This window comes from Colossoma macropomum, unplaced genomic scaffold, assembly GCF_904425465.1.
Source record: "Colossoma macropomum unplaced genomic scaffold, Colossoma_macropomum, whole genome shotgun sequence".
In the NCBI taxonomy this organism is placed as follows: Eukaryota; Metazoa; Chordata; class Actinopteri; order Characiformes; family Serrasalmidae; genus Colossoma; species Colossoma macropomum.
Window position 1 is genome coordinate 40,922,661 of NW_023494789.1, and position 15,789 is coordinate 40,938,449.

General features: G+C 39.0%; 1 protein-coding gene across 2 annotated transcripts in view; it reads right to left on the reverse strand.

Moving 5' to 3' along the window:
- Positions 1-681: 681 nt before the first annotated feature.
- Positions 682-15,789, reverse strand: part of camkva (CaM kinase-like vesicle-associated a) — a 49,119-nt gene continuing 34,011 nt past the window's right edge. For both annotated transcript variants that reach the window (XM_036571331.1, XM_036571332.1), the window contains exons 2-12: positions 13,058-13,093; positions 12,858-12,963; positions 12,055-12,186; positions 11,772-11,846; positions 9,054-9,192; positions 6,793-6,913; positions 6,620-6,695; positions 3,978-4,114; positions 3,739-3,817; positions 3,545-3,632; positions 682-1,165 (exon numbers count right to left, since the gene is read on the reverse strand). In XM_036571331.1, coding sequence (XP_036427224.1) covers positions 911-1,165; positions 3,545-3,632; positions 3,739-3,817; positions 3,978-4,114; positions 6,620-6,695; positions 6,793-6,913; positions 9,054-9,192; positions 11,772-11,846; positions 12,055-12,186; positions 12,858-12,952 — 1,197 coding nt within the window. In that variant the 5' untranslated portion in view covers positions 12,953-12,963; positions 13,058-13,093 and the 3' untranslated portion in view covers positions 682-910. The remainder of the gene's footprint in view (positions 1,166-3,544; positions 3,633-3,738; positions 3,818-3,977; positions 4,115-6,619; positions 6,696-6,792; positions 6,914-9,053; positions 9,193-11,771; positions 11,847-12,054; positions 12,187-12,857; positions 12,964-13,057; positions 13,094-15,789) is intronic.

Below are 15,789 nucleotides of genomic sequence, written 5' to 3' on the forward strand. Positions count from 1 at the left end.
TGCAGATTCTTTGAAAAAACTGAAAGTGAGTCTCCCAAAGAGAATGGAAGCTGTAATAAAGGTAAAGAGTGGACGCACTAAATACTGGGGGAAAAAATAAAAAATAAAAAAATAGAAACAGTACTTTGGACATCTTTACTAATGCTATGAACCACTGACAACCAGAAATGTTACTGCATTGTAATAATCCTATCTGAATGGATAGTAACCATAAATTGATGAATTAAAGAGTAAAATTCTCCATTAAGTGGATGAAATGTTTGATATATCACTAGAAATGCTACTTCAGAGTGAAAAGTACAAGGTTCACAGGTTCCACAACCTTATGAACATAAGAACAATACTACTGTACCGTCATCTACAGTAGATACACACTCAAACATACAGACTCGTTCTTATACGGTTGCTCCTGCTCTTTGTGTTCTTTGATTGTTGATCCTAAACTAACAACTCGAATACAGTGACTGAAATAGTTATCAGTCCTTAGCGCATATAAAATAAAGGCAGGTCAAACTGCATTCCTCATCAGAAAATACCTCCCATTAAAACAGGACAGCAATGATTGGAATATAAAAATTGCCCTCTCTTTCTTTTTCTCACATTATTAAATAGTTTATAAGTAATCTGTTCTTTAATAGGAACACATAAATAATTATAACACAAATAAAAAGAAGAAAAACATCAGAATCTTTCCTTTTTAAATATAATGCCTTTTCAGACTTTATATACGTTTACTCAACTCATTTTCTAAGTAAACAACTTGAAAACTTACAATGGAGACAAACAACAAGGGAAGGGATTGCGCAAATGGAATGAGTGGCAATGCGACAATGTAGCTTTATGTGACCGTTAGCTTTCAGTGTGTCTTCCTATGTACAGTGAGCATGTTTGTCTTTGTGTGTTTCCCTCGTTAGCCGTTCTGCTCCTCTCTGGTCTCCACGCTAAGCTGCGGCACCTCTCCATTACACCGAGCTGGAGCTGCGGCCTCCTCCACCTTTACCTCAAGGGTGCTGTGGGGGGGCTCGGGGGTGGCGGCCAAGGGAACGGGTGTGCTGCTCGGAGTGACCGGCCCTGCCGAGGTTCCTAAAGCTGGACTGGACGCCCCAGAGTCACTCTGGTCTGGAGCTCGGAGCCTCTTCATTAGGGTGGTCACCCGCACTGCTTTCTGGATAAAACAAGATGATGCACGCTGTAGTTTTAGCCTGTGGTACAGGATATCTATAGATCAAGGCTTGTTTAATTTAAAGGGGTAAATGAAAAATAAAATATTGCTTCTGTTGTAAACATTCCTACCTGCCTCGTAAAGTAGTGTCAGAATAGTTTATATATCAATATTTTATAGTATATAAGTATAAAAGTATAAAGTATAACTATACAGTACAAAAACTCCCTCTGATGATGTATATCGAAGGTGGGAGGAACTTTTAAAAAATTAAAAAATGCTGATTGATGTAGCGATAGATTGAAAATGTAGAAACAATACAATAATGTGAAGTCTGTCTGAGGCTGAGAGATGCAATACTGCACTACAAACATTACACAGTAAAGTATATAACAAATTAAATAATCGTTTTAGGCCAGAATTCCAACCATTATAATGCAATTTAAGGCCATGTTCATTTCTTATTTTCATCAACCAAGCAGCAAACTTTGTGTCCACCAATGAGCTGTGATTGAATTTGTACTTCTTTGTGTATTCATATTCACTCAACGCTGGGAAAACTGAAAAAAAGACGTCCACTGGAAAAATCTGGGAAAGGTTTGGAAAAATATTTTTTTTCAGCTTTTTTTTTTATTCTGTTCTTCAGTAGACAGTGGGCAGAAACTATACAATGTCTTCTATGGCTTTTTTTTCACTGTTTAAGATCTCACTGATGTACTGTATGTAAATTAGAAATGATAATGAGGTGAGAGGAATGTATCATCTTTAAGCATTCATTTATTGTAGGGGTCACCAATCTTATCCACAGAGGGACGGCGTGGCTACAGGTTTCATTCAAATCAAGCAGAAGCACAACTGAATCCACTTCTTTAATTTGTTGGCCTCAGTATAATACTTACCTTAGTGTTCAAAAGCTTGGAATCAACATTTTCAATGATGTAAGACTACATAAGCTTCAGATACATGCATAGAATAAACATCATGTATAATTTCACAGGATTCAGATAATTAGTAGGACACTAAGACACTGTAAATAAAAATGAAGGGTCACACTTTATTTGGATGGTTCCCTACAGATGCTCTAAAGATAAACATAAATGATAAACAAACCTTCTGTTGATACTCAGTTGATTATCAACAACATTATTGTTAGGGTTAGGTTTAGGAGTAGATGTAGGTTTTGCCTTGAGGGTAAGGTTAGTGTCAGGGTCAGGGATAGATTTAATAAATTCACACTGAACTTGAAGTTCAATTGCATTTAATGGATATTTAGTTGAATGTTACTTAAAGATATACTGAGCATTTACAAAGCATCTACAGTGGACCATCCAAATAAAGTGTTAGCAAATGAAGAAACATTTGATGAGTCCTGAATGAAGAATAGAGCTGTAGAAGATTCTAAAAGGACTGAGAAAGCTGTAGATGTCACGCTCTGAGACACACTCGGGCTCCGTCTCCCAGAGTCCTCTGGTGAGATCACATGACCCAAGTGACTCCTGAACTTTCCTTACACTCCAATCAGCGCTCTCTTTCACCAGAATACCTACTTGATTCACCTGTCTTGTCTGTCATATGACCATGATAGTTTAGCTTATAAGCCCGGGCTTTAGCATACTGTAGTGGCGAGGTATTGTATCTTTCTAGCTCTACTGAGCGTTTGTCTTTTCGGTATATTATCGTTCCTGTGTACGACCGTAATTTGCCTGTTTTTTCGACTCACTGCCTTCTGTCATGTTTGTCTTTTTGTGTTGGATGTCTTTTTTGGATTTGACCAACACCTTATTGACCACAAACCTAGATTGTGATTCGAACAGTAAAGCCTGCGTCTGAATCCTCCTGGCACGTTACAGTAGAACATCGACAATTAAGTTGTAATAATATTAATATCCAGAATTAATTACATTTAAAAAGTGGAGATCACAGAATGTATGAATGGATGTAAATAAAAAATGGCAGTATATTATTTATCATTTTATTCACTTCCTGTTTACAGAATTCTTCACATTTTAAATAAAGGTAAAATACTGTTTGCCGAATAGTTTGTAATACTTAAATCCGCACTGTAAAGGTTATTGTATGTAAAATAGCAAAAATTGTGAATAAAGTAAATGATTTTAAATGCTAGTATGTATGAGGTTCTGCTCCTGCTTGGTTTGGAATTCCTGCTGAAACTTAGAGCAGCATGGAATTCATGGTCTATTGCTGGTCTGGTGCTGGTTTAGCTGTTGACCAGCATCCAAAACACAGCATATCCTGGTTTCGGTGGTGACCAGCTATACTGGTCTATGCTGGTTTTTCTAGCAGGGACGAAAACCTGCAGCCACACTGATCCTTTATGGATAAGATTGGTGACCCTTTTTTATGATATGAATATAGACTCACCTTCCATTTAGCTTTAGCAAAGTTCTTTTCAATCTGAGCACATACGCCATCCTTGATGTTCTTGTCTGAAGCAGCGTTCCCAGATATCCTACAGAAGGGATGTACAAAAAGGACAAATATGATACATTAATGGCAAAATGATGTATATAAAAGGTTAAAACAGCATGTCTGATGTATATGAAGAGGGGGTCTACCACTCGTGGTTGATAGCCTCCTGTGCAGTCAGTCTTTGATGCTGATCTACTTCCATTAAAGATGCAACAAGGCTTTTAGCTGAAAAACAGAAAACCTGACTTTATTGCTCTGTAACAGTTCTGAGTGAACACGTTTCTGCTTTTGCAGATTTTCAGCTTCGATAAGTCAGTTTGACAAGCTGGTGAAGTAAACCGAGTGAAGTTCATTTTTCCCCAAAAACTGCAGTGTGTCATCATACCGGAATCTGAGATGTCATCCCAGTAGGGTGAGTCAAACTCATAGTCTCCAGATAGAATTTTCCGGAACAGATTCTTGTCATGGCTGTCATAATCATCGTCATCTGCGTCATCATAAAAAGGAGGGTTTCCTGACAGTCTGTTGAAAAAGATTACAGAGGCATTCTCATTATATTAGCCTTAGAAAGGAACACATCTCAACATAAAAGTTTTTCTACAACAATACACAGGCACAGTAAAAAGACCCATAAAAGACAGAACAATACAAATGTAAAATGACATACTCACAGGTTCACAATGAAGTCTTTAGATGGAAAGTGACAGACAAACATGCTGTGTGCACATCCAATGACTGCTGTGGCTGCTGTGACTTCAGAAAGCACCAAAACACAAGACAGATTTCCTTGTATGTATGATCATGTGCTGCCCAGAAACATACACTGATCAGGCATAACATTATGACCACCTCCTTGTTACTACGCTCATTATAGACACTAACACTGATGTGGTGGTGGTGGTGTGTTAGTGTGTGTTGTGTTGGTACGAGTGGATCAGACACAGCAGTGCTGCTGGAGTTTGTGAGTGTCAGAGACGATAGCTCATCTGCTGCTGCACAGTTTGTGTTGGTCATCCTCTTGTCCTTTATCAGTGGTCACAGGACGCTGCCCACAGGACGCTGTTGGCTGGATAGTTTTGGTTGGTGGACTATTCTCAGTCCAGCAGTGACACTGAGGTGTTTAAAAACTCCAGCAGCACTGCTGTGTCTGATCCACTCAGACCAGCGCAACACACACTAACACAACACCACCACGTCAGTGTTACTGCAGTGCTGAGAATGATCCACCACCTAAATAGCACCTGCTCTGTGAGGGTCCATGGGGGTCCTGACCACTGAAGAACAGGGTAAAAGGGGGCTAACAAAGTATGCAGAGAAACAGATGGACTACAGTCTGTAACTGTAGAACTACAAAGTGCACCTATATAGTAAGTGGGGCTGATAAAGTGGACAATGAGCGTAGAAACAAGGAGGTGGTCATAATGTTATGCCTGATCGGTGTATACATGAAGTCTGGACGTCATTCTTTTCAGTTATAGGTCGATTCACTTCACTGACACTTTCATATTCACCCAGATTCTGGACAGGCTTTCTGACTGGCTGCTTTCCATTGGGCTTATTTTAACATTGGTTTACAGCAGGAAGAGTACGACACCAGGAGGAGTTGCATACAAATAGCTTAATAATGCTTCCTTTCATATCTGCTCTTCTTGATTTTTCCTGACCCGGTAACCATGTGAATCCATGCCAGTCAGCTCTGCTATCATGTTCAGTGAAGCCATGTGCTACAGTTCAGGCACAATCAAGGAAACTAGAAAGGAAAGGGAGTTTCATTCAGCTATATGGACTCGATTGGCTAGTACGGCTACTTGATATAGACACATTACTAGTACTGTGATATAGACACATTACTATACTGCAATTCCAATAGGCCTTGTAATATATAAATAATGCATAGTTGAGTGATTGCAAATTTGATTCTCTGTAATGCCACAACCGTACATGGCTGGGAGAGCAAAAGAGCATAATTCTCCTCTCTATCTTTGAGTGGTTAGAAATAAAGGTTCTGTGCAGGTACATTTTTCATTTATCAAGGTCCAAACAATGTAAATGATCCTCAAAGGCACAGCAGTGGGATTTAAGGTCCAACTGTGAACCTTAAATACGTTTTTCCAGGTGAAAAGTACGAATTTGTACCTTTTCATAACCTCAAGTTTTAAAACAGAACAATAAAGTAAAAAGCCTGGAGACGAGACGGGGTGTGTCAGTACAACAATACAAGAAAATATAAATTCAATGGATTATGGTACAATTATGTGCCCTGACTAAAGGTACGTAGATGTACCCTTGATGGTACCATCCCAGAGACAAGAGGGGAACTGCCTCAGTGGCAGTTTCATACCGTTTTTTCTGAGGTGTAGGGTGGTCCTCCCTTTCCCCATCATTCAGAGTGATACACTGTTAGCTAATGTAACAGAATTGGCAGTTAGCGCTCTACTCTAAGCATGCTGAGCTGTCCAATTATGTCGTGTTAGTGGCAGTTTACCCTGTCAAACTGGTAGCATAGCATAATGGGGGAGACCTAGTTAGCTGGAAGGAACTGGCAATGACAAAACTGGGAGAAAACTGGAGAAAAAAAATTATAAATCAAGCAAATAAGCTGCTGGTGTGGGATTACTCGGATCGTGAGAAACAGAAAATACTACCAACTGAACTTTGGAGGAGTGGAAAAAAATTTCACTGTAAATTTCTTTGAAAAACTGAAAGTGAGTCTCCTGAATAGAATGGAGACTGTAATAAAGGCGAAGACACATTTTACTGAAAAACACTGAAGAAGTTGATATCATATTTAGTTGTTGAAGCTTCTGTATATTTTCTTCTTTTTTTCCGCTGACGCTAAAAATGAACAACTTCTCTTTATTGGCCATTTTGAAATACAATTAAAGAAATGAAGGGTGGTCCCTGACTTTGGCCTAGTACTGTATACACAACGACAATGAGAATGCATGCATGGACCTACAACAGAAAACACACAAGCTAGCAAAATCTTGAGGCCATTGCTGAAGAACATAGAAGATTCATACTTACAGGATATACATGACCACTCCAATGGCCCAGCAGTCCACCGGTCTGCCATATCTCTGTCTGCCAACTACCTCTGGAGCTACAGTGAAGGAAAGCAAACATACTCTCATATGGGTTGCTACTTATGTATATAACCATACGCATACATATAACCTCCTACGTATGACAGTTTTTACCAAGGTACTCTGGAGTGCCACAGGGCTCTTTAATGAGACCATTCTCCAGTCTGGCCAGATGAAAATCGCTGATGACGATTTTAGAGTGCTTCAGGCGATTGTAGTAAACAAGGTTTTCCAACTAGAAGAGAGAAGAGAAAGTAGTACAGTGTTGTGAGATTGATCAGCGTATGGTGAAAGTCTAAAATGTCGTATCGGTATGAAAGGATTCTAAGGGTCCTGTTTTTGTGATCATAATACAAACACAAAAATAAGGCTCATAATTGCAGTGTGGGTGTAGCAGATATATTCTTCATCTTGTCATTGTTGATTCTATTATAAGATGTTCCGTGTGTGATGACAGACTGTCAGATTCACATTTAGTGACTACAAGTTGTTCTGTCCTATTTGTTTGGGACAAAATACTTCAGTCAGTTGTATTTAGCTAGTAGTTGAATGAAGAAGTCTATCTTTATCTATATTCATTATTTATATGGGGGTGGGGTGATATACAGTGCTGTGAAAAAGTATTGGTCCCCACATGATTTCTTCTATTTTGTTAATTTGTCACATTTAACTGTTTCAGATCATCCAACTAATTTTAATGTAAGATACAGACAACATGAGTAAACAAAATGCAGCTTTTAAATGATCATTCCATTTACTGAAGGTAAAGATTTATTCAAAACCTATATAACCCATGTGAAAAAGTAATTGCCTAAACCTATTAACTGGTTGTGCCACCCTTGGCAGTAACAACTGCAATCAAACGTTTGAGTCTTTTACATTGCTGTGCAGGAATTTTGGCCCACTGTGCTTTCCAAATTTGTTTTAATTTGGCTATATTGGAGGGTTTTTGAGCATGGACATGCTGTTTAAGGTCTTTCCATGGCATCTCAATGGGATTCAAATGAGGACTTTGACTTTGGCCACTCCAGAATCTTAATTTTGTCTTTGTGTTCTTTTTAGTCAGCAGTGGTTTGTGCCTTGCAACTCTCTCATGGATGCCATTTATGCCCAGTGTCTTTCTTATTGTGGAATTATGTCCATTAACCTTAACTGAGGCAAGTGAGGCCTGCAGTTCTTTAGATGTTTGTCTGGATGAGTCGTCAATGCGCTCTTTCCCGGCCACTGCTGGGAAGGTTCACCACAAGGTTTCTCCATTTGTTGATAATGGCTCTTACTGTGGTTTGCTGGGGTCCCAGAGCCTTAGCAATGGCTTTCTAACCCTGTCCAAACTGATAGATTTCAATGCCTTTGTTTTGCATTCTAATCTCTTCAGAAGGTGGCATCATGTTCTGCTTTTTGAGACCTTCTAGCTGCTTCACAATACCAAAAGTTTCTATTTAAGTGATGTTTAGATCCAACAGGTCAGGTAGTAATCTTGCCTGGGTGTGGCTAGTGAAATTGAACTCAACAGTCACCTGAATTTGGTTAACTAGTTGAGTAGTAAGCAATTACTTTTTCACATAGGGCCAGGTTGGACTGAACAGCGTTTTTCCTTCAATAAATGAAATCATCATTTAAAAACAGCCTATGTTTACTTGGGTTAAGTAGTTTGATGATCCGAAGCATTAAAGTGTGACAAATATGCAAAAATAGAGGAAATTGCAAAGGGGCAAATACTTTTTCACAGCACTGTACATACATTCACAAAAATGGACGTTCGACCAGAGGGAAATTCCACCGATTTTTCAAAATGTCTGCTTACTTAAATGGGTAAGATATGAACAGTCATTCAGGGTGTTTGGATATGAAATAAGCCACTCTAGAGAAATCAGTTAAACCAGTGTTGCCCACAGTGGTGATGTGAGGGGAGTCTGTACGTTTCTCTGCAATGAACCATTTTACATCAAACCACTCTGAATGACTTTCTTTGCATCTTCAAGATTGAATTATGTAGATAGTTTGACAAATCTGTGGAATTCTACTTTAAGGACAGGAAAAAAGCCTTTGGCCTTCTGCGCTAAGAGTGGGTCTGGCGTTATGAATGAAATTGCAACTATAGACCAAAGTGGGCTGGAAAATACAGATTTCAAAAAACTATTTCACATTTGTGAAGGCAGTATCATTTCAGTTCATATAAAATAGTAACCTTCCTGCAAAAGCATTTGGCTTGCATTCAACCAAATCAGAAATATACTGACGTTATACCCCTAAACTGTGCTTGCGTCTGCGCAAATATAGAACCCTTAAGGTGAAACTAAACAAAAAACAGTTGCGCTGTCTTACTGGTGTAATACCACCTGTAACCACTTGATGGGAGTAAAGCAGCAGGCTACCTTCAGGTTTCTGTGCACGATGCGGAGAGAGTGGAGGTAAGCCACAGCCTCCAGCACTTGTCTGATCACATTGCTAGTGTCACGCTCTGAATAGTAGCCCTGGTCCAAGATCCAGTCAAACACTTCCCTGCCTGTGGCTCTGTGAGAGAGATATAGATCAAGACACAAGATACAGCTTGTCAGAAACATTGTGGTTAAAGGGAAATTTCACCTTGTATTCAACTCGATGGCTCACCACACTAATCATGAGATACTTTTCAGTGTTTATCTTACCCAGCCAGAGAATGCTTATTGCTGTCTGGGCACAATGTCATGCAGTGAAAGTAAAAAATGATTGTATTAATTGTGTCATTTCTAAACGGGGATACTTGGATTGCATGAGCGCTCCAGAAAGCCTTTGCTCTCAGCTAGAGATGGCAATGATCCGACACCCACTGTAGGTATTGAGATGATACAAGCAGAAATAGCTGGATCAGATATCAGAAGAAAAAATGTACTAGACAGAGATGGCACCAATCTGATACCACATCAGCAGAAAACACTGGATTGGATTGTTTTTTCCCTTAAAATGGTCCTGCATTTTCTGCTGATTTTGGCCCAATGCTGATACCTGTATGATATCGGAGCAGTGATGTTAGCTGTGTATTTCTTCCTGAGCTAGAACAGTGTTATAAATATTGGGCCTATATTCAAGGTTTCATGAGCATCAGTACTGGCAAACTTGCTAAATATCCTTCGGGATCAATAAAGTAAGTATCTATCTATCTATCTATCTGTCTGTCTGTCTGTCTGTCTGTCTGTCTACCTATCTACCTACCTACCTACCTACCTATCTATCTATCTATCTATCTATCTATCTATCTAAAGAAATAACAGTATCGTGACATCATCAGAACTAATCTAATCTAACATGATCTGTAACACAGTGGTTCCCGGCCCTGGTCCTGAAACCCCTGCCCTATACATTTTAGTGTTTTTTCAGCTCTCGCAAAAAGGATCCATCTAATCAGGGCAGGGTTTCCCAAGAGCACCTTAGCACAAAGATTATACTTAAACGGAAGAGCGCGAAGAATCTGTCTACCAGTTAAGATGATCCTAACACTAAGTTGCTTTTGGGAGACTGGGACCAGCTCATTAACAGCCTTCCCTGAGTTGAAGTGGGTGTGCAAGGTGGAGATGTGCAGAGCAGGGGAACTCCAGAACCAAGGTTGGGAACCTGTGCTGTAGCAAATCTTGGGATGATTCTGTTACATTTGGCATATATAGGTATTATAACACAAATACAATTCCAAAGTTTAATAATTTGCACACATTTGCAGCTGGTATTACTATCAGCTCTTAGCTCACTGGTTCCCAACCCTGGCCCTGGAGTGCCCTGCTCTGCACATTGTAGTGTCAGGGCACTTTCACTGATTTTTCAAAAATTCTGTGTAAAAAACTCATTCAGAGTGGTTTTAATGTGAAATGGTTCATTGTAGAAACTCTGATTTCTTTACAGTGGTGGTGATAGGAATAGGGGTCAAAATGTGAAACACAAACACAGCCATTTTATTAAAAGTCCAAAACAACCTGTGAACCTATACATGTTTTTTATCTCTAATGCTGGTAATATTAATACAGTGATTAGTCTGAAACAATATGCTTTTTGGGTCCTATTTTACATTTAAACACCCTGCATGTGCCTCTCTGTCATGTATGAATTTTTAAAAATGCTAAAAACTTATTTCAGAACTATAATAAAATAAAGTCTCAGGCATCAAGCAGTGGATTCGTAACCTGTTAGTTAGCTTTTAGAGGCATTAAGCTCATCAGACGTCTGGTTCCTATCACCACCACTGTGAAAAATTCTGAGTTTTTCACATCAAACCACTCTGAATGACTTCGCTTACATCTCAGTCATATAATTATGCATAAATTAAAAAAAAAAAACACAGGTGAAATTCCCCATCAACTACGTGAACTTGATGAGGCCATTATCAGCCCCCCCCGCCAGAAGAAAACTGCTCGTTTAAATTTGGCAACAGTAAAAAATCCACAGGCAACCATGAAATCATTTATTTAATCTCAGCGTGTAAAACCAGAGCTTTCTGTGCTCTACCATGTTTTCTATCACTGTATAAAGATGCACAAGGCTTGCTTTATTGTTGGATGCACCATGTTTTTTCCAAGCAAGTGCGCGAGCTCATTCAGAGCGCAGTTCAGATCGGGAAGCTCTTTGTTACTGATTTGTTTAATCAGAGTAACAATAAAGCATGACTGATGTGTGACTTATAAGCCTGTGTGTTTTCTGAATAGAAATTTTAGATCACATTCTTTACATGTTACATAAACACAACAACAGCATTCAGAAATCAGAAGTTTATCAATGGAGAACAGTAGAAATAACAGCACAAACAGCCACTAGTCGGCTCACTTCAACCCAGGGAGGGCTTGTTCATTTGCTGATTGGTTAAATCAGGTTAGAGCAGAGAAAACAACAGAACATGCGGGGATCACAACTGGGAACCAGGTTAATAATGAACTAATGGGAAAATATCATAGCTCACATTAGCTTTATTAAATGCACAGTTATTAGCAGCAAGTAACGTTCCTTCACATGAAACAGACTCTAATGAGGTCTCGGCAGCACTTACACTCGCCCTTATTCGTTTAGTCATTCTCTCTCTTTCTCTCTCTCTCTCTCTCTGTCTCTCTCTCTCACACTTCAGAAACACTCACAGTTCCAGGAAGAGGAAGTACTCTTTTCTTGTCTCAAAGACATCGACCAGCTGGAGGATGTTATGATGCTTCACCCTGCGAGGATAAGAGAGCAAGAGACAGAGTGTGACTGTGAGACAGGAAACAGAGGAGAAAAGGGTTTTACAAAGAGGCCAGCATTCGTTCTCCTCTAAAATAAATAAAAAAAGCTCCCAGTATGAGCATTTAGAAATGAACCAGCTGTATTGTGGTGGCTCCAAACGAACAGCCCCAAAACTGAAAAAATCTAACCGCAGCATCTTACATATTCAAGATGAGAATCTCGTTCTTGGCCGCCTTGCGCACTTTCCTCCCGTCTTTCTTCAGGAACTTCTTGCAGGTGTACATTTTCTGTGTGCTTCTGTCTTTCGCCCGAAAGATCTCACAAAACTCCTCCCTGTTTGTAGACAGCAAACATACCAGTGAACCTATGATTCAATCTATAACTGACAGAACCTATAAATCTACAATGATGATATTGCATTTCACACAAAACCCAAAAATATGAAAAAAATTCTACAGTTTATTGAGTCACTGAGACGTAAACAAAGTCTTTCAGAGCGGTTTGATGTGAAACGGCTTATTGTAGAGCAACTTAAAGGTTCTTATTCCTTCACAGTGGTGCTAATAGGACCCGAGAGTCATGGTGCCTGCGCAAATATACCCATTTTATTTAACCCTCAAAATGATCAGTGAACCTCTGAGGTTTTATATGTATGTATGGTAAAATAGAGGTAAATCTGAAAAAAAAAGTTTTGCCTGTTTTGTCTTACAACACCCTGCATGGCCTCTCTGCCATGAAGATTTAAAAAAATATGTTTTAGGATAACCCCCCAAGAACTATCATAAAAGAATATGTTAGGTATCAGAAAGTGTATTCACAACCATTTTACGTAATAACGCTCTGTGAGGGGGCTTTCAGAGGCATTGCTTCAGACGTCTGGTTCCTATCACCACCACTGTGTTTCTCTACAATGGTGCAAATCAAACCACTCTGAACAATTAAAAATTTCATTAAAGATCTAAATTACCTCTTTAAAAAAGGAAAGAGGCAGAGTTTATGCTTACGATTTGACCACTTGTCCCAGATCATATTTATCAGTGACCTCAGAAGGACTGTTGTAATCCTTCTTCTCCCCGAAGGTCAAACAGCCAAATGGCATGGCTGCTCCGCCTCTCAAACAGAAGAAAATAAGTGGGTTTTATTTTAGGAGAAGAAAGGAGTTTATCAAGTATTAATGAAGAAATTACACATGGTAATTACTCACTAAAAGGACTGTGTCCAGGTACCTTAGAGATCTAGGCTGTTCAAACAAGAAAATTATGTTACTATTTTGTACAAATGTGAACATTCAAAGTATTACTAAAATACAGGGAGGTTCACTCAAAAGAGGCCCCGAATATTCTGTAATAACTCTCGCTAGGACGAAGCAATCTGAACCAAACAAACTGCAATGTGCTCCTCAGTATATGGAGCTTCAAACAAGCCGGGATGCCCCTGCATCGGAGTGATGAGGTAGGCGCCGTTGTTCAGGCAAGGAACGTTCAGGAACATGGAGCGGCACGTCGAAATGTGTCTGGCAGAAAACGGAGATCACTTCCAGCATCACATGTGAGGCAAACGATTACACATACGTGAAGGTATGTAGCGTATTTTTTTGGTTCAGATGCTTCATCCTAACGGGAGTTACAACAGAATATTCAGGGCCTCTTTCAACTGAATCTCCCTGTAGTATTTCAAACATACTGACCAATGACATAGTAAATTAAAGGAACACTGCAGCATTTTTTAACTTTTAAAACACTAAATAGGACCGTCATGATTACTCAATCAAAGCTGTTTACAATTCGATTTAAATTTTACGCCCTTGATGAATCCACATAATGATTAGATTGTAATTTGAATTCTAAGTAAGGCAGCCACTGGTCATTCTAAAGCCATATTTTATACCTTGTCCACAAAGGGCACTGTTAGCATTCAACTTGCTTTTGTGTGCACCACTGAAAGAGAGGAAACCCACACTAGCAGGATCTCATTAAGACACATACATTTGTAGTGCAAATGTCATGCATATGAAGTCAAATTAAGTGTTTGCTGTTACGTATTGTGTGTATATGGAGTAAAAGTGTATATGAAGTAAACAGTTTTGTTTAACTAGGTCTAGGCTGATCAGCTCAGCAGACAGCTAGCAGGCTAACAGACTACTCTAGTAATATTCAGTTAGGCTTTACTGAAGGATTCACTGAAAAACTGCAACATACAAAGTAAAGAATATGACACTTGAATGTTACAAGTTTCAAATGCTTTAAATTATGTTTAAATCAAGCTGGCCTAAGTAGTATTAAGTCCGGTGTGGGAAGCGAGTGTGAATCCCTGCTAGGTTGGTGATAACATAGCATTCCCATAGAAGTGGTAGTGGAAACAAGCAGTGGTACATAGTGGTGGTACTCTGAGTACTTATAAAGTGAAGAGTTCTGGATTAAATCCAACTATATTATGACATGAACGACTGTGACTGGTGACATTAAAATGACTTTAACAGCGTTAAATTGAGTTTCCCAGACCCAGATTAAGCCTAAACATGGACCAAATGGGATGGTGAAACACAACTGGCATTGCAGTTTTATCCTAGACTAGGCTTAATCCTTGTCTTAACCATTGTCTTATTGTTCATTCATGACCACTTTATGATTTGGCCTTAAAAATACACACTAATTAATTGATTAATCATCAAAATCAGTTGGTTATTTGATTACTAATATGATTGAAAGTGAAAGCCCTCCTTATAAAAGAAGCCAGTGGGCAGTTGCTTCAGCAATTCAGCCAACAAGTTTTCGTTTCGTTTTATAAGTGCAGGGAAACAAGTCTCAAAGTTATTGTCCATGTGCTGAGATAAGGTTGACAAATGCTGGGGTATTGCTTCAACAGTAACACAGCATTGTTGTGTTACATCACATCATAATCACAAGCCCAAGCAAACCATAACCTTCTTTATCAGGACATAAAACAAGCTGCAGTCTTATGTAACAAAGTAGTATAATCTGACTCATAGCACTTCACACACCACTCAATGCACAAATTACAGAAGATGAAGGCCTTGTCTTCTTCACAATGTTTCTTTTGCACTAATGGAATGTTAACCGAACATAGCATGTAATGCTAATGGAACAGAACATCAAAGGCTGTATAACGTTGATGACTAGAAAAGCAGTCTTTGTGATGAAAATCCATGGATAGTGTCTTCTTCATTCATCACACATTACAATGCAGCAAGCCTTTTTCTATTCTTTTCATTGAGTGGTGAGTCAGATTTGTGACACTTTGCACTCTCTTTAAGCAAGAACTCAGCAAGACTGCAGCGCTGAGAAAGAACATTCTTTTTACTGGGGGTGGGCAGGATTTAGTAGGCACTATTTCACGAGTAACCTCCATAATTCATTAAATAAATAAATAATATATCAAAATTCTTTTAACAAATGAGACCTACATTCTGGTGACACTGACAACAACAGCGTGGACGGAGTACAACGATGATTTAACTATCACTAAAATTGACAAATGAAACCACTTTATCATGCTCTATATTGGGGATGTCACTATCTATTATGAATCAAAGAATCTGCTGATTACTTTGAGAACTTATCAAGTCATCAGAGTTTTCAAAAAAGGCCAGAAAAATAAAAATGGACTTTACCAAATCTTTATAATCCATGAGCATCCTTTCAAAGATTGCATAATACTTAGTATATAGATAAAACAGGAAGCCTAAATATTTGTACACAAACATATAAGACGACATAAAGTGTCATAGTAAGGTACTGAACCACCTCAAGCTACCAGAACAGCTTCAGCTACGGTGCTGTAGGGATGGAATCTGTTCTTCCACAAGTTATTCCTTCAGTCCATGTTTTGATGATGGCGGTGGAGAGATCTGTCTAACACCCTCCAAAATCTCCCAGAGATGTTCGATTTAGCTGAGATCTGGTGACCACAAAGCCC